The 18,200-nt window shown below is 45.2% G+C and overlaps 3 protein-coding genes across 3 annotated transcripts in view; all 3 read left to right on the top strand.

Moving 5' to 3' along the window:
- Positions 1-449: 449 nt before the first annotated feature.
- Positions 450-18,200, top strand: part of HOXA3 (homeobox A3) — a 52,196-nt gene continuing 34,445 nt past the window's right edge. The window contains exon 1 of the mRNA XM_077937041.1: positions 450-582. The gene's annotated coding sequence lies outside the window, so the exon portion shown is untranslated. The remainder of the gene's footprint in view (positions 583-18,200) is intronic.
- HOXA6 (homeobox A6) lies at positions 4,953-8,817 on the top strand. Its single transcript, XM_028750537.2, has 2 exons — positions 4,953-5,403; positions 7,087-8,817. Exons 1-2 carry the CDS (start codon positions 4,953-4,955, stop codon positions 7,341-7,343), a joined length of 708 nt encoding a protein of 235 aa, XP_028606370.1. The 3' UTR covers positions 7,344-8,817.
- Positions 8,962-13,176, top strand: HOXA5 (homeobox A5). The gene is made up of 2 exons (XM_028750535.2): positions 8,962-10,608; positions 11,801-13,176. The coding sequence occupies exons 1-2, from the start codon at positions 9,915-9,917 to the stop codon at positions 12,049-12,051; spliced, it is 945 nt and encodes a 314-aa protein (XP_028606368.1). The 5' UTR covers positions 8,962-9,914; the 3' UTR covers positions 12,052-13,176.

The following is an 18,200-nucleotide window of genomic DNA, read 5'->3' as shown; positions in this document are numbered from 1 at the left end:
TTAAAAAATCTAGAGCTTGCCTCTCTGGTAAAATGGCGCCTCTCTAAGTCCTGCCTCTTTCTTAGTGAGGAGGAAAGAGCCATAAATCCGTTGTTGTTTATGAAAATTTACAACTTTGCAATACAACTTTATGAGTGGTTCCGTTCCTCCATTGGTTGCCGGTGGTCATGTGGATGGCAACCGTGAACATGAACTTTTTTATAATTTCCCTGGCGAGAATAGAGCTGCATTCTTTTGCTCAGCTCTGTCCTGCTTCGGATCTCTCTGGCTTTTCAGTCGTCCCCCCCCACCTCCACCACCCCCGATTTTCATTTGTCCTTTGTAAGTCAATAGGGAGCCGGGTGGATGGAGGTTCAGAGCAGGCAGTCGCCTAGAACGCAGGTCTTGGATGGCAATTTCCAGTTCCTCCGCCGGAAGGTGTGGCATATTGGATTCAAAGCGCTGGAGTGGCAGATTTTCAACTCGCAACCTGGCTAATTTCCTGCTTCTTCTGGCACCAAAAGGAGGGCGATTCGTCTCCGGTGCAGCCAAAGCGACAGCTGTCAAAGTAGCAGGGGCTCCTGCAAGCCAGAACCTAAAAAGGTGAGAAATTCAGAGAACTACCAGCATGAGCGAGCAAACCCTGTTATAACATTAGACTAGACAAACCTGGGAAATCAGCATCCTTCTCTGAAACAGATTAGACATAGAATGTTGATCCGCCAAAGGTGCGGTGGTGCCAATTGACTCTCTAAGCTTCCTGGATTGTGCCGGGTGCAATCAAAACAGACCAGAACTGCTAGTGAGCCTGTAGATATGCTATTTTAGCACCGGGCTGCAGCTACATTTGCTTAAGAATAACCTGTATTTTTTTGAAGCCACGGGAGATTTTAGAAACCGTCTCATTAAATGCTGCGTTGATAGTAAGGCAGAGCTGGAATGCTTCTAAAATGTGTATTTTAGCAAAGCGGGCGCGTTTTGACTTTTTTTGGTGTTTAATGCGTGGTTGTTGTTGCTATGAGATCTGTCGATGTAAATAGAGAGTTTAGGAGCTTATCGCTTCATTTTAGATGTTAGGTGGAAATTAATTCCGGTAACGTCAGAGGATAGATTATGCATGCACTGGATTGCTCCATCTTCAGATGGAGAAGTACGTACAATAGCATGGTAGTCACGTATATCGTATGGCGCCTGGATAACATTAGGAGCTTTTTAAAGTCCCGAAATGCAGCTTGTTCCTTAATGATAGCTAAGGATTAAATGCAATAAGGAATCTTACTTCAGAATCACAAAATGCGGCTTTTTGTTTGGTGGAGACGGGGGAGTGTTTGTGTGGATGTGAGAGAAAAACAGGTTAATGAAATAATAGAAAATTATCCTCAAAATTGGTATAGGTGGAGGGATGTTGTGAAGCAATATTTTCGTAAGAGTACGTAATTTTGTGTGATTCGCCCATTTTGTGCCGTCTCCTTAAAATGGTTTTCTGGGAGGAAAATATTTCGGATTGCATATCTTCAAATATTCATTTCAGTTGTTAAAGATGAGAAGCAATTATCTTATGTGTTCAGAACGATGGGTGTCCGTCCCCCCCACTTCTCCGAGCTGATAAAGAATTACGTGTGCATTGCATTGCAGTATCTGGCTGACTGCAACCGCAGTGAATGTCGGATTATTTATCGCCAAGTGGAGTGTACTCAGTGCTGCCACTGTGTGGTTGAAGGTGGTACTGGACGCAGAGTGAGCTGGGGCAACCGCCAGTATCACACACACACACATCCATCCAAACACACACACACACACACACACACACACACCCGCAGAACGTAGCGGGTGGTTCTCCATTGGAAAACTCTATTTGTAAAAATCGGCCTTCAGTTGCCCACCTCAAGCCGTATCGCTTTAAGGATTCTTTTTCCGCGAGAGCTTAAAAAAATTACGTGGCAGACGGGATTTGAAGGGGACACCCCGGAAAGATATTGTTGTTGAACTGAATGTTTTGGCGTGGTGAATTGGAAGGACCAGGAAGGGCTACTAACACGTCCAGTCTAAACAATAGCTGGGATTGCGAGAACTGTTTGGATTAGCGGCTGTTAGCTAAATGTTGCTTTCTGTTACACCTCTGAACCTAAGAAGGATTTGCAAGTGGATTTATACCTTAGGGAAACGGAGCTTTTAAGCTTAAGAGGGTAACTGCCCCCCGCACCTGTATTCTAACTTTGTTTGACTTATGGCTTCGATTGAATGAAAGCCCGAGAGCAAAGGGGGTGGATGGGGGTGGATGGGGGGAAATCCTCGCACTGTTAAACGGGTAGTCACACATTTTAAATCGATGGGTACTGCTATATTAAAAAAAAAATTTTTTTTTTGGAGTTTTGCATGTTTTCTTTTAAACGGGGCCACTCCAGCTGTTTACCTTGCTTGGGTCAGGAATGTGTCTCCGGGAGCTTGTCTGGGTTCATTTGAGAAGCTGCAGTCTATGGCAAGGCTTCTGTTTAGCAGATGTGGGTCTCGGAACCTCTAGCTGGGGAGGGGCGACTTTTTCTACTGGCAGACCTTGATATATATATATATATTTGTACACTGGAATGCAACCATGACATTATTATTATTATTATTACATTGCATCTTGCTAAGTAACCTCGTTAAGAGACCTGGTGAGCGTTGCATGCACTTTCGTACTTTTAATTCTGCTTTATTTGATTCTTGGTGAGTAAAAGAAAAATGAGGGCGATGCCTTCCTTATATTGCGCTTCCCTACAGTTTGTATTTTTCCTGGCTGCTGGTCTTTGCAGGATAATTTGAGAGTGGCATTTTGGTTCATTAAAACTGATGGGATGGGGAACCCCAGCACAACTTCCTGAAAATATTAATAGAGAATGAAGAAATGTTTTACCTGTCCTTCAACCGTATGAAGTTTCCCACTTTCGAGTGCCTTGTGCATCCTGACGTTATATAGCTGCACTGTAAAAATGTTTGAAACGTGATTTACTCATTTTTTGTTGTCCTCGGCGAATGGTTAGCTTCCTGTTCCTCTGTGTCTGAGCTCTCCCACCTATACTATCGATTGCATTTATAGGTAACCTTTTAGCTGAAAGATTGGGGAAGTCCTTTGAAAGCACTCGCCATTATTGGAGGTAATCGAGAGTTGCCTGTGAAACCCCGATGAGGGGCGGAAACAATGCACGGGGTGGGGAGACGTTTTAACTTACTGCTGTTTTATAGATCCCGTAATGGGACTCCGGAAATGAAACAAACCAGATTGCAACTGGGGACAAAGCTCACGGCTTTCAAGCCAATTGAGGGATAGTTTTTAAAGCGCCCATTCAAAAACTCGAGTCTTGTGGAGGGAAGTGTAAATCGCTACCCAGGCAATTGCCACAGAAAATATTTTGTGGGCCTCTGTCCAAAAGACACTTTACTTGGGACCAAAGTCCTAATGGGCTCAGGGGGGGGGGACTTACTTCTGAGTAAACCTGCTTAGAAATGAATCAAATGTATTAAAAGCGTGGATCTATCAGATGTTAGCATTAGTACCTCTGCTACCTTAGGCCTAGGCGTACTGCCTTCTTTTCATCACCCTAAATTTTCCACCACGTTTGTGGGGGAGGGATTACAGTGTGGTGCTTGCTAGGTGATGTCTGGGGGAGTCCACAAGAGCCAGGTTAAATATAAAGGTGAAGAAGGGCAGCCCCCCACCCAAAGTACTGGCTATAAAGGGCATTTGTGCAAAGTTCGCCATGACGGGTTTCCCCTCTGCCTGCCAGACGGAGACAAAAACAAGGACTAAAGCTGCAGATATATTCCTTGACGAGTTAAAAAATGTCAACAAGAAAAGCAAGCCCGTCCTTGCCGGAATGATTCAGCCTTTTCAAAGCTTCTGATGTCTTGTCCTCAGCTACTTTCGAGAGGATTCCTTTGCCAAAAACAATAACACAAAAAAAACAACCACCCACTGCCAACACACAATAACAACCACGTCGAGACATCCTCACTTCTTTCCTGCTTTCCGATTTCCTATTAAAATTGTCTGGGTCAAGCTTAAAAGGCGAGATTATTTTCCTCAGTCACCAAGAGGCTCAAAGAAGAAGAATTATTGCAGAGAGACGTATCTGCGCGCGCGTGTTTTCTTACTAACTAAATAAAACTAGGCTAAGCGGTATTCGATATTATTATTAATTATTATTATTATCTGAATCGAAACATTTTGGGAAGCCTTGTATGACTAAGCTTATTCTCCCCGCCCCACCCGGGACTAGGAATATGTGAAAATAATTGAAGCTTTTAATTGAGGTGGTCTCTTTTTAATCCGGTCAGTGAGCAGAAGTTCCCGTTTTCGAACTTGTTTGACATTTTCTTATTATATTTTTAAATTCTTAGATACCACATAAATCAACCAACCGGCTGCCTTGCTTTCATCTTCCGGGGAGGGGGGAGGCTGAGGGGTCCTGGCGGGAGCATCAATGGAGAGGGGGCAATGGGGAGTTTCCTGGGTGCTGCTTCATAACGCCTTCAGTCTAGACACCCTAACTTTGCAGAGGTGCCTCTTTTGCTTACAGATGCCAGCGGGGCTGTGCTCTGGGTGTCTACAATCACCTTGATTTATTTATCTATACAACAACACACACACACCCAATTCCTCTCTAGCCTTCCCCCCCGCCTCCAGCTTTTTGGCACAGCGGACGATAACCGCTGTTTCCAAGTTGCCATCCATCTGCCGGGCTCCGGCGGCGGCTGAGATACGGCGGCTGGGGGGGTGTTGTTTGTAACTTTGCTGGTTCGGTGGCGGCGGGTCCCAGGGGAGAAGGGCCCTCCGCCGCTCTCTCATTGGTCGCCGAGCCATCAGCTGGTGCTATTTGCTGCTGTCGCTTTTGGCGCTCGGCCATCCAGAAACAAACCACTTCGATGACTACTAATAGTTATAGCCAGATGTACTAATACACAACAAATCACGGTCCGGGATCTGGGGAGCGTCAATGAGTTCCTATTTTGTGAATCCCACTTTCCCGGGGAGCCTGCCTAATGGGCAGGAGTCCTTCCTCGGGCAGATCCCCATCTACCCAGCTGGGTACGAGGCTCTGAGGCACTTCCCAGCCTCTTATGGGGCCGGCAGCCTGCAGGACAAGACCTACTCCTCACCTTGCTTCTATCAACAGTCCACCAACACGGTCATCGCCTGCAACCGGGCATCCTATGACTATGGAGCCTCCTGCTTCTATCCAGACAAGGACTTGGGCGGCGCCTCCTCGCCCTCCGGCAGTGGCAAGCAAAGGGCCAGCCACCCTGGGGACTATCTGCCCTGCTTTGCTTCTGACCAGCAGTACAAGCCCGAGAGCGGGCCGGCCAAAATCCTAAACGAGGAAGGAAGCGACCGGAAGTACAGCAGTCCTGTTTATCCTTGGATGCAAAGGATGAACTCGTGCGCTGGTAAGTCACAGGGATGCAAGCAAGACTCAAGGGGTGGGCGGGCGAGTGAGGGTGAAAGTGAAGGTGAGGGGGGGGGGAGAGATAAAGGGCTTTGGGGGAGGATGGAGGAATATGAGAGGGGTTTTTGGCAAGGGGGGGGGCGGGAAGGTGGATCTGTGAAAACCAGTGTCACCTGCAAGCAAGTGGGTAGACTGAGATTCCTCTCCAGGTTCTCCTCTATCCTGACACTTTGCTGGGCGGGGTGAGGTGGGGGTGGGGGGGCTACTTTGAAGAAGTATGCATTTATTTATTTTAAAGGAAAGGTCGCCTAAACTCTGAGTCAGCAGATAAAGGTTGCAATGGCAAACAATCATACCTGAGAGCCAGTTCGGTATAAAGTACTAAGATCTGGTGCTCGTTGTAGGCTTGGATGGTGGTTATTGCTGCTACTAGTACGAAATATCATGATTAAAAGAAGCCCGCTTCCCTGAGAGCCAAAGACTGATGCAGAGGAATATGCCCTCTGTATTGACTGCTCAATATATTTGCAAGACAGATCCTCTCTTCCCCCTCCCTTCACCCACTCATTAGTGTGTAAGTATTAGCTACTGAATGCACGTTTTCCAGTAATATGTGCACGCACACAAATCATCTCCTGGGGGCGGAGGAGGTGGGAAGAGAGGAAACTTGGTCAATGGCCAAATTCCCATTGATTTCAATGGATCAGAATTTCACCCTTTGTCCATCTTAAAGGGGAAGTTTGGAAAAGACATGCAAAATTTAAACTCCACAACGCATTTTTATTCAGGTTTTTTCCTACATAAGTTTACCTTCTCCGTTGTGAGTTTGTTTCTTTTGGGGGTCCCACACTGCAGTAAATATATCACTGCAGGGGCGGGGGCTTGTTGCTTTAAGAATGCATACTAGGATTTATTTCTTTGTAATTATGTTCGTTACTAGGCTGTTATCCTAAGAGCACTTACTTGAAAGTAGGCTTTACTGAAATCGATGGCCTTGCAAATAAATGAGCTCAGAAACTGGTATCTGTTGCTTTAATTATATTATGAAAGGTCGTGGTCCAGACAAAGTTAAGCACTTTCAGGTCGCACTTATTTTAAATCGAGCAGAGTTAAGGACGTGCGCCTGCTCGAGTATGCCTCTGAAAACCAATGGAGCTGCTTAACTTTGTCCGGATCCTGCCCAGGTACCCTATCGGCGTGATCTTAGGCATGTTCACTTATAAGTAGGTCCTGTTGAGTTCCATGGGGTTTACTCCCAGGCAGATGGGTATAGGATTGCAGCCTGAGTTTTTGCCGACGCCACAGCGAGATAGAAATGTTACACACCCCACACAGAGTCAGTCACAGCGTGTGCATATGTGCCCGTTTGCGTGCCATATGAGAGTATTTTCTGCGTGTTGAGCGCGGAATTTTAGCCCCGACGTCAATACCAACATTGGCTTCCCAAAGTTCTGCTACCAACTTAGATATCCCTGGGAAAATTTAACCCGGGAAACGCTGAGGAAGGGACTGAACTTTCCCCACGCATCTCCTTATATCTCCCTATGCAAGGATATGGTCTGGGGATGGGGGAGAGAGGGGGGGAAACACGCACACCAGCGCAGCTCGAAGCAGTTTTCCTCCATTGTTAACAGAAAGCACGAAGGCCTCTCCAACTGAGACCATCTTGTCTTTCCTTCCATAGGTGCAGTATACGGAACGCACGGCAGACGGGGCAGGCAGACCTACACCAGATACCAGACCTTAGAGTTAGAGAAGGAATTTCACTATAACAGATATTTAACCAGGAGGCGACGGATTGAGATAGCGAACGCTCTCTGCCTCACTGAGCGGCAGATTAAAATCTGGTTTCAAAACAGGAGGATGAAATGGAAAAAAGAAAGCAAACTCATCAATTCCACCCAGCCGGGAGAAGAAACAGAGGAGAAGTCAGGGGAGTAAAGCAATGCTTACAACGAGGCGGGGGTGTGTGGAGTTGCCACCATACCCTCTCTTTAGTTGCTCTTTACATCTCCCTTTACCCCTCCCCTCTTATGTTCCTCCAGGAATATATATATATATAGATATAATTCGTATTGTAATGGTTCTGACGACTTTCAAAGGCTTGATTAAAATATATACCTATTTATATATATCTATATATATTTGCAATGAACTGTGAATTTCTGGATCGGTAGGATAAATGGACATGGAAGGGAGTGATGTACATAGTCAGGTCTCCAAAGTGTAGGTTAGGATACGCTTCAGATGGTATCAAGATTCTTTAAAAAAAGAAAAACCACACCAAACAAACTTTGAAGTGGAGCATCGGTGTTAATATGAAAGACTGGAAATTGGTGGAATGGCTTCCAGGGACAAAAAAAGGGGGGGGCGGCGGTCGCTTGCTCAGAGGGAAACCTCCATATTCTAGGACGGCCAGAGATGTACAGGCGTCTTATTTATGTCTTTGCTGCTAACTCGGGATAGATTGGTGCCATTGTTCGTCTCCTTTTCACCTCAGACCTGAGCCCATTCATTCGGATTTTTTTTAAAAAAATACAAAACAAAATATAAATATACTCTATGATTAAAGTTGCCACCATGGCGACTTTATGGCACCGAAATATTACAGTACAGATTAGGAAAAGCGTGTTTCCTTGTACATATGATTGAAATATTTAGTTAGGATCCCACCCCACCAAAAAGAAAAAAGAGGGAAAGGGGAAATTTCAATAATGAGATTAAGCGTTTTTCTGTTGTGGTTGTTTTTTTTAAGTACAGCCTTGAAGTGTTGATGAACCGCTATGGATGTTTCAAAATGGCCACATATTTGCGTACTGTTTTGTTTTAATTAGCAAAAGCCTGCATTAAAAAAAACCCCACAAAGCTCAAAATACTGTAATTAAAAGCACAACAAGTGAAGGGAGAAGTATCTCCAGGCAGGCAGAGATGGGTAGAGTTCGAATTAGAGGAGTGTGTGTGTGTGTGTGTGTGTGTGTTTGTGTGTTTGTGTACACACACATGTATATGCACGCTCACAAACACAACTTGACTATCGAGGGTAACTTTGATTTCTGAGTACTGTTGAAGGAGTAGGCAGAATACTGAATCGTGGCTGTTTCCCCAAACCCCCCCCTTCACATTTGGTTAAATTTCTAAACAACGACAGTAAATTATGATGGTGATGGAAGCAAAGTCGAAATGTAGCTACTATTCTATGCTTTCATTGAGAATGTGTGGAAGAAGGATCCGGCGCAAGCACGGTTTGCTTTAAATAACAGTGACAGTGAAAATGTGTCTTTATATATGCGATTAAGTGTGTTTGGCGTCCTCTGTGTATATGTGGAAATGCAAAGGTCTTTTTCGATACTATGAAAAGTGTACTTTTTGGGCAATGACTCTGAATACTAATAAAAGTGAAATAGTGAAAACCTACCCCTCAAAAGATCACCAACCTTATATATATATATGTTGTTGTGAAATTGGGTGGGGGAGGGAGAGAATATGCCATGGTGTCATAAAATGATACTGGGGTTTGCTTGCTTTTAGTTCCAGGCTGTTTAAAAGAGGCTTAGAGAACAGCTCAGCTGAAGGAAATTTTGAAATCGGCACTGATCTTTAAAAATACACAGCGATCGATCCCCCGCCACCCCTTTTATCCTGGTTTTTCAAGCGCCTGAGAAAAAAGGACACCACAGTAATTGTTGCTAGAATGTTGGGGTTTATTGCTTTCCTCTAATTGGCTTCAATAATAATTAGTCTTTCCCCTTCCTCCCGCAAAAGAAACCCCTATATATATATGGCTCTCTCTATTTATATAGCTTTTCTTTGTAAAGAATCTCTAGCAGAATGGGGGATGTTAGGAAATAATAAAGGAATGTGCAAGATTAAAAGGAATCTTATTGAAAAGGAAAGGTTGAATATATTATTTCTCCCCTATGCTTCTGAATTCTTGCTGGTTTTCTGATCTGGAGCCGATAGCCCTTAAAAATTGGTCCATACTAATGGAACTGTGTGAGAGATGCCATAATTTTGCTATAATGGGCTGTAACCTCGATTCGACCCCAGACTTGCGAGTAAGCCCCTGGCTGGGGCGGGGGGGGGGGTTGTTGCGGAGGTGAAGATCCCGCTTTCCTCCAGAGGGTGGCGCACGAGGCCGACTGACAGTCGCGAGCTGGCGGCCGGGTGCGCGCGCCGGCGCGCGCGCCCCAGCCCTTCCAGCATCCACCCAAACTCCCCCATTTAGTGCACGAGTTTACCTCTAGAGGTCATCAGGCAGGATTTACGACTGGACAACAAAAGCACGTGATATGAAGCCGTACCCCATATTTGGGTGCCTACGTAGGAGGGAACCAAGTACATGTCCCAGTCATTTCCATAATTCATCATAAATTGTGCTAGGGTGCTATAGACGCACCAAAAAACGAAGCAAAGAGCCACAAATCAAGCCCCCCGATCAAAAAAAAAAGCAACAAAAAAAAAATCCCAACCAACAACAACAACAACAAAAATCATCATCAACAAAAAAAACAAATGAGCTCTTATTTTGTAAACTCATTTTGCGGTCGCTATCCAAATGGCCCGGACTACCCGTTACATAATTATGGAGATCCCAGTGCCGTGAGCGAGCAATTCAGGGACTCCGCCAGCATGCATTCCGGCAGGTACGGCGGCGGCGGCGGCGGCGGCGGAGGCTACGGCTACAATGGCATGGACCTCAGCGTCGGCCGCTCGGCTTCCAGCCACTTTGGGGCAGGGGGCCCCTCGGAGAGGGCTCGCAGCAGCTACCCCGCCAGCGCTGCCCCCGAGGCCAGGTACGCCAGCCGGGCGGCGGCGGCGGGGGCCACGGGGGCCACTCACTCGCCTCCGCCTGACCCTCTGCCCTGCGCCGCTGCCGTGGCGGCGGCCACCTCGCCTGTCAGCGGCGACGCTCATCACGGCGGCAGCGTGAAAAACTCCACGGCCAACTCGAGCAGCACTTCGTCCACTTCCAGCAGCGGCGCCAGCAGCAGCAGCAGCAGCGCCAGCGCCAGCAGCAGCGCCAGCAGCACCGGCAACAACCCCCACCACCTAGGCAGAGAAGGGCTCAGCACGTCGCCAGGCACCGAGGAGGACGCCCCGGCCAGCAGCGAGCAGGCGAATCCCCAGCAGAACGACCAAAGCACAGCTCCACAGCCGCCACAGCCCCAGATCTACCCCTGGATGAGAAAACTGCACATAAGCCATGGTAAAAAGCATGCCCGGATTACAATATCTATGTATGAGAGAGGGGTGGGGAGGGGGGGGAGTGTGTGTCGAGGGAGAGAGAAGGTAGATTGTTTGCAAAAGAGGAAACGTGGTGGGCAAGAAATGTGCTTTCTCTTGCTCTCTGTCTTCCTCTGCCTGCTTGTCTGATCTTCTGGTCTATGCGGAGGAACCCCCCCCCCCAAACCCCGTCCCTCTTGGAAAAGGCAAGTGGGACTTTGGAAATCGGGGTAGGGTGAGCCAAGCTCTCTTTAATAACTCTTCTAAGTCTCCCGGACTGTGAGGTGTAATTGAAATTTGGGGGGGGGGGGGAGGGGAGAGAGGGAAAGCGTGTGTGTGTGTGAGAGAGAGAGGGATCTTGAATAGTGCGTGTCAGTTCTTGTAATTTATGACGAGGACCGTCCAGTGAAAAACACCGTTACTAATTATATCAAAAAAGAAGTTGAGTAAATAATGTGTGTGTGTGTGTGTGTGTGTGTGAGAGAGAGAGAGAGAGAGAGAGAGAGAGAGAGAGAGAGAGAGAGAGAGAAAGGGGGTGTGGGGTGAAATATTTTTTTCTGAGAGGGAAGGAAGTCGAGGGAAAACTTAAGAGAGGAGGTTGGAGGATGGCAATGGGGGGGGGGGGGCTTAGTCCTTAGTGCACTTGGAAATTCTTCCCACTGACTCCCAGATAAAGTGTGTTCAGATCAGGAGTGGGACCAGAACTTCAGAGGGTGCTTGGTTTGGGTGTTTATGTTTGTGTAAAACTCACTCTAGTAACAACTTCCCCACGATACTGTCAGGAGGAAGTAAGTTCTCATGAAGCCAAATGGTTTTGTTTTCTTTTACTTGCGAGTAGTAATATATTAAGTATCGGGGTGCAGAAGGGAGCTGCCATCCTGTCTTCCCCAGATTAAATAAAATTCCTCAGAAGAGGCAAAGGGAAGGCTACTCAAATTCAGAGCCCGGGATATTATTTGAGGGAAGGGGAGAAGAGATAGGTGCGGGTGGGGAGAGCGAGAGAGGAGAAGGAGCTACTTGTTGATCATTTTCTCCCAACTTAACTCCCAAACCAAACAGAGAAGGAAATCAAGGAGAGGAAGATTGGAGAGGAAGGATCCGGGGTGGCGGCGGTGGGACGTCTCCTCTTGCCAAAGGTCTAAACCGTGTCGTCCCCTTTCTATTTTTTGTTGCAGACAACATAGGGGGTCCCGAAGGGAAAAGGGCTCGGACTGCTTACACCCGCTACCAGACCCTGGAGCTGGAGAAAGAGTTTCACTTCAATAGATACCTGACCCGCAGGCGGAGGATTGAAATAGCGCACGCTCTTTGCCTCTCAGAGAGACAGATCAAGATCTGGTTCCAAAACAGGCGGATGAAATGGAAAAAGGATAACAAGCTGAAGAGTATGAGCATGGCAGCGGCGGGAGGAGCCTTCCGCCCTTAAGAGGAAAAGCCCCCGGCCCTGAAGCTGCTGCTGCTGCTCCTTCTCCTTCTTCCTTCCCCGGAAGAAAACAAAACAAAAAAACCCCGAGTAACTGAGCAGTATTATAATTGAGCTGACCCTGCGTGGAATGTCAGTAGCCTCTTCCCGCTCCTGCTCCCCTTCTGCCCATCGTTCTGTAGACCACATTGACTTGCTCCAACTTCTCTGGGAAGCTGAAGATTCCCTCGCCCATCGTTTCATCCTGAGCCTGTTTTAATTGAGCCCCCCCGCCCCGCCCCCGCCCGCGTCTCCCTCTTCCTCTCTCTCTCTCTAGCGCGTGTTACGAGTAGATCTGCTTCCCGTGCATTTTATGTCTTGAATGGCTTTTGTCTTGAAGGGGGGGGGGACAATGTAGATGTTTTAACTTATTTATATGAAGCGAGTGGTGTTACTTGAAGTAACTGTAAAGTGGGAGGGGGGAACCGGGGGGGGGGGGAAAGACACCCTAGACAAACACAAAAGTAAAGGAGGACGATCTGTTCCCTCGTTCGCTTCCCCCTCAACTCCTTCCCTTCTGGCTCCCCTACAAGTCCTGTTTGACTCCCAATGTTCTCTCTCTGTGTGTGTTGCACTCGCTGTGCTTTGCTGTGCATGTGTGTTCAAAACGTGTCAGTGTCTGTATAGCTCCAAGCTGTGGCCGAGATTTCCGATCAGAAACGACCTATCTTATTTCCCTGTGTCCATTAATGGCTGTTGTAGAGGTGAATATGACGAAATACAAAAACGGAACGTGTCCTAACGTGTAGTGAATCGTGAATCTGTGACGAAAACTGTGATTCCAGACAGTATGTCCTTTGCTTGTGCCTTTGTATATGACTCTCTTTGCACGAAGTCTTAGAAGTGGCTTTTTTATTAAGCGCAGCTTCAGTAACGTATTTCCCACCCACCCCCTTCTCTCTTATAACTTCCTTCCTTTCTTTTGGTGAACAAAGTTACACATAGAGTCAAAGTCTGGCTGTTTGAGCAAACAACAACAACAATAATAATAATAATAGCAGCAACAACAACAATAATGTGATCGGCTTTTGAAAAGAAACTGGTTTTTTTTTAATAACTGACTGGAAAAAAATAAACTTTCTATTGTAAGGGTTTCCCCCTTTTCTTTCTTCCCCATCGAACCCCCCGGTTTTTGTTTTTACTTCTGCGGGTAGTTTGGTTTCTACCCTAACGGAGGTGCCCTCAGCTTCATCACTCTAACTAGAGCAAAGTTGGAGAAGGACCCAACCCAAATTCAAAGTAGATGCAAACACGATTGCCCCAGATCCCTTGGAATTGTAAAGTTATTTGGATGGAGGGCTCACAATAACAGACCCTCAGCCAACTCCTTGTCTTGGAAGTGGGGTGGGAGGAAGAAGGAATGCCCCAAACTTCTGCTCTTTCTTGGCTGGGGAGGGGGGTGGGAAGAAGAAGAAGACGACTGTCCTTTCTTCAACAACATTATCATCTCCAGAACTTGCTTTATACTATCTCCATCGGTTCATCCTCATAAGTTAAACAAAGCTAGACCTGCCAGAAAGGTCTTGCATCTCTGAGCACCAGTCCAACATGGGGGAAAAAAGTATTTAAATAAACCTGCACTCTTAAAAAAAGGTATTGGGGAAGGGTTTTGTGGCTGTTGTTGAGCGGGTGGGGATAAATTCCACCCTTCGACATAACATTTATTTATTTATTTTCGCTACAGCTACTCTTTTTTTTTTTGCTAGGAAATGTAACGTTACTTACCCTCACCAGGGCTTGAATGGTTAACTCTCCCGAGCTTCTAAGCGCAACTAAAGCTTTGCACATTTACAGACGGCTTTACATTGATGCCTTCCCTTAAAAGTTATAAAACAGTAAACTTTATAAGCCCCAGTTCCGGCTATATGACATTTGGGTGCCAAATGAATAGGGTTTTGTCTATGAATTAGATCGTAAAATCATCCATAGCACAGACAGATAGGCTCACTGGCTATAAAAAGTCACGTGGTGCCATTAAAGTAAGTTTTATGGTTTTGGGGAGTTGTCATCCAACATTATATACCACATAACATATAATCACACTGACGATGGACTTCATTTGACTCTTTTGCAGGCTACGTGCGCCTCCTGGCCATTCAAATTGTCAGGTTTAGGTACAGAAGTATCCATTCCCCCAAGTTCTCAAATACTCTCTGAAAAAATGGCTCATTGCAAGTTAAGGTAAGTTTCGTGCACAAGTTGCTTAAGTTTATTTGTACAGTGAAGAGCTCGCCTGTCGTTGCCTGGCTCCTTCTTAACGCTGCCCCGTTGATTCGGAAGGGAAGAAATAATATTTGAAAGGCGCAGGTTACAGTGGGTAGGGGGCCGTTTTCCCTCCTCCCCATTTTTATCTAACCTCTCCTTTTTAAAATTTTATCCTTCAAATCCAGGCAAACCACAATAAGCGACTTTGGCAGAGATGGATTTTGAGGCCTAACTTTAATTACTTTGACTAGGGCAAATGATAATGACTTCCTTTGCTTTTCCGTGCCCAGTGATTTTGTTTATTGAGGGGGCAGAGAGTCCGCAGGCGACTTTTTAAAAAAAAATAAAAATATTTTAATGAAAGGAACATAGATATGGCTATGTCTGTAGACTAGTCATCCCTGTCTTTGCGGGGCGGGATGTGTGTGGAATTGACGCAGTCGTAGGTTTTCCAAGATAAGTTTTCCAACTTATCGTCTCTAAAAGACAAGGAAGGTGCGCTCCAAGTCTGACTTTTTACGTGGTTAAGGTTCTTTGAGACTTATCTCTCCTCCATAATTACCCCTACGTACCTCCATCTCTCTCGTGTGTCCCTCTCTGTGTGTACATAGAGTGTATATTTACGCAATTTACACCCTTACCGTAGATTCCCCACAACCCCAGTGCCTTCATTTCCCGCTGGTTCCTTTATCCCTTCCCATGAAGGAACAAACTGACTGTAACTTTTACAGGAGATTCTACGTGCCATTGGAGTGCTTGGAATTATGAAGTACAATACGTATAGGTTTATAGGCGATAGTAAATAACCCCATTTATATAGATATCCATATATATATCTACATACACACATTACTGGCTGGGAATTGCAGGGTAGGCCCCAGCTGCCTGTTTATTTCAACATTCTTTTTTTCTATTTAAGTAGACTCTTCTCACTAGAGTGTGATTACTCAGCAATAAACTTTATGACCGGATTCAACTTTAAGTCTTTGAATTTCCAGGGTTGAAAGAGAGCGTGAAAGAGCATCCCTTTTTCCACTGCCCTTCTTCTTTTTGTTTTGTTTTGTTATTTCCTTTTCTTTCTTCTCAGCTTCTTTGTACTGCCAGAGCCAAATCCTTGCTCACACGAGCAGCTTTTAAGTCTTATCAGTTGTATCTTTGGAGCGCCTTGTAGCTAAAAGCCATGCAGGTGACCAAGAATTGGCAAGATAGGACCCTACTCTTTTTGAAAAAGAAAGTAAGAGGGGCCCGTCCAAATGGGCTCATACATTGAGGTGACCCCACGTGAGGTTTGAAACGATCTCACCCCAATTCCTGCCTTTTAAAAAAACAACAACAGATTGTTATCAGCGTGTGGGGTTGCTTTCCCACTCTTATATCGCTTTGGACATCAGAGGAAAAGACAGTGTTGTCAGAAAATATAATAGCGTAATATAACATAAGCGTGCCCTGTCCTAGTGGCTGTTTGGAAAAAGATATTCTGATGAAGGACCTTTTTTCTCGTGTATAGGTGGGTAATCTTAGAAGACTGAGAAACTTGCAGCAATAAGTGAATATATAGTTTAAGACTTCAAATATTTTTTTATACATTTCCCTGAATACAGATGGATACGCTAGCAATGCAATAAACTGGGTGGGGAGGAGCAGTTTTTAATTATACATTTAGTCCAAGCCTATGTGGCAGACTTAATCACACAGAACCGAATGCTAATAGTAGCTGGCATTTTCATGGTATTTACTTCCCTACACCTTAAATAGTTAGCAATGCGTATACACGTGTCTGAAACTATGACTAGATTTTTTTCAGTAGAAAAAATAAGGATTTAAATATAATGCATATCTGCTAAATAGAAACAGATGGCTGAATTACAAATCCATAATCCTGTTAAGGGAAGGACCTGATTTTACACTTTTTAAAAAACAACAACATCCAACGGGACTATTGTTGGACTCCTAAAGTATTTACTGGGAAATTCGAGTCCAGGCTTTCAAGGGGATGGGAAATATCACTGAAATCCAGGTGCTAATCTACTTCAGTTTACATGAACTGAACTTTAGCTTCTGTTTCTTAGTGAAAAACAAGGTATAGTTTAAGCTCATTCGGGGCTGGATGTGACCTCACCGTCTTGGATGAGACCATCTGAAGGTTGTGGTCATTCTGCTCCATACCTAGGCAGAAGAAAATCGTACTGAAGTCTGTTGGATTTAATTCAAAAGAATTCAGGAATGGAGTAGGGAAATCCTGATGCCGTCTGATTTTGTAACTGGGGGAAAACAATTCATTGAGCTGAATGCTTATTTAACTCTTACCGTGGCTATCTAGCGATCCAGCCTTCTGATTGCTAGTTGACTGAATGGATACTAGCCAGTGAAACACATACAGCTTTGTGAACAATGTCATTTAGGCTGCAATTCTATACTCACTTCCCTGGGAGTGAATCCCATTGAAATCAACGAGACTTTCTTCTGAGTAGGCAAAATTCCTCACGCACAAAAAACAAAACAAAAAAAGCCAACCCCTAAACACAAGATGAATTCATTGAGCATGCGAATAACTATGGGAATTGTCACTATTTAAAAATATTTCTACTGTAGTTTTCTGTCATGCCACCTTGAAACACTCTACCGAATAACCTAGGCAAAACACATCCACACGAAACTCCGGAATGTAAAGCCCATTTTAAAATAATATTGTATGTGTATTTAGTGCAAGTATATCTGATGGTGATGACTGTCGTATCACTGTTACTTTTCTTTCTCTGACAACTGTGTGGTTTATTTTACTTAAATTACCGCGAGCAATTCTGAACCTTAGAAGTACTTCGCTGGCCCAGATGTAAGCACCAGCGCCATTAAAGGTTAGACAAGGGTGTGTGTATATAGCAAGGGTGTCGGAAGACTTCACTTTCTTTAAAGTGTAAGATGGCTTTTCTAAGTCACATGATTCGATGGTTTGCGCGTGCCCCTCACTACAAAGCATCATGGGAAAATTATTAGTGGCGTTATCTTAACGAATTAATTTCCTTGTCTTCAAAAGAGTGAAATTGCAAGCGTTTTCTACCTTATCTGTCCAGCTTTTAACATTACATCGAGGACATAAGCACTTGGATTGCATCTTTCCTGTAATCCCTCTTTCTTCCCCTTTTTCATCTGATTTTCTGCTCTGTATAATTCGGCCTTTGGGAGTTTTTTGTTCTTTCTATCCACTCTGATCACATAACCTCTATTTTTCGCAGGCTTTGTTTTCACGATTCTCCAAAATCCTAGTAGTTTCCCTGGCGGCTAGCGTTTCTCGAAAACAGCTCCTCCACAATCACAGGGCTGTATGGTTTGCATATTGGACGCAAACAATGCACTGTGATCTCAGAGAGAAAGACACCATGTTTTCCAAAGGGCGTCTCTTCCCAGGCAGCCTGTCCCCTTCTTTTCCTTCTCCACATAACCCTCTGAAATGGGCTTTTCAATAATAATATTTGTTATGAAGGTTATTGGGTAATTATTGCAGTTTTTGTGAAACAGTCCTTGCTCGAGGTGAAGTCTGTCTCTGGATAATAAATGGCAGCCCTCGCAGTTCATTGCCAGGTTAAGTAAATGCAGAAACTAAGATAAATCTGCACACTCCAGAACTCGCCAGCAGAGCTCGCTTTAGACCAAGTTCACAGTCAACTTGCTTTCTCCGTGGGCAAGGCTTCTCGACTCCGTTGGATCAGGGTCTTTATTAAATAAATAAGATGGCACAATGGCCAGCCTGGATAAATTGCCCGGTCACTGCGCCCCACTTCGCAACCAGAATTTACACATCTACCATTGGAAAGCACATCGCTCCTTTCAGTATAATCTAGTTAATCTCCCACGATGGTGTCTGGGCATTGCGTTTGATTTTGGAATTCGGTTTCAGTGTTGAAAGCCGT

This window comes from Podarcis muralis, chromosome 12, assembly GCF_964188315.1.
Source record: "Podarcis muralis chromosome 12, rPodMur119.hap1.1, whole genome shotgun sequence".
NCBI classification, from domain to species: domain Eukaryota; kingdom Metazoa; phylum Chordata; class Lepidosauria; order Squamata; family Lacertidae; genus Podarcis; species Podarcis muralis.
Note: the sequence above shows the minus strand (reverse complement) of the source record. Positions and strands in the feature narration are given on the sequence as shown.

Excerpts from the sequence above, each read along its gene's own strand:
- HOXA5 (XM_028750535.2), top strand. The coding sequence starts at position 9,915 with ATGAGCTCTTATTTTGTAAACTCATTTTGCGGTCGCTATCCAAATGGC. Across the intron at positions 10,609-11,800 it reads AAAACTGCACATAAGCCATG|ACAACATAGGGGGTCCCGAA; the intron begins GTAAAAAGCATG and ends TTTTTGTTGCAG.
- HOXA6 (XM_028750537.2), top strand. The coding sequence starts at position 4,953 with ATGAGTTCCTATTTTGTGAATCCCACTTTCCCGGGGAGCCTGCCTAAT. Across the intron at positions 5,404-7,086 it reads AAGGATGAACTCGTGCGCTG|GTGCAGTATACGGAACGCAC; the intron begins GTAAGTCACAGG and ends TTCCTTCCATAG.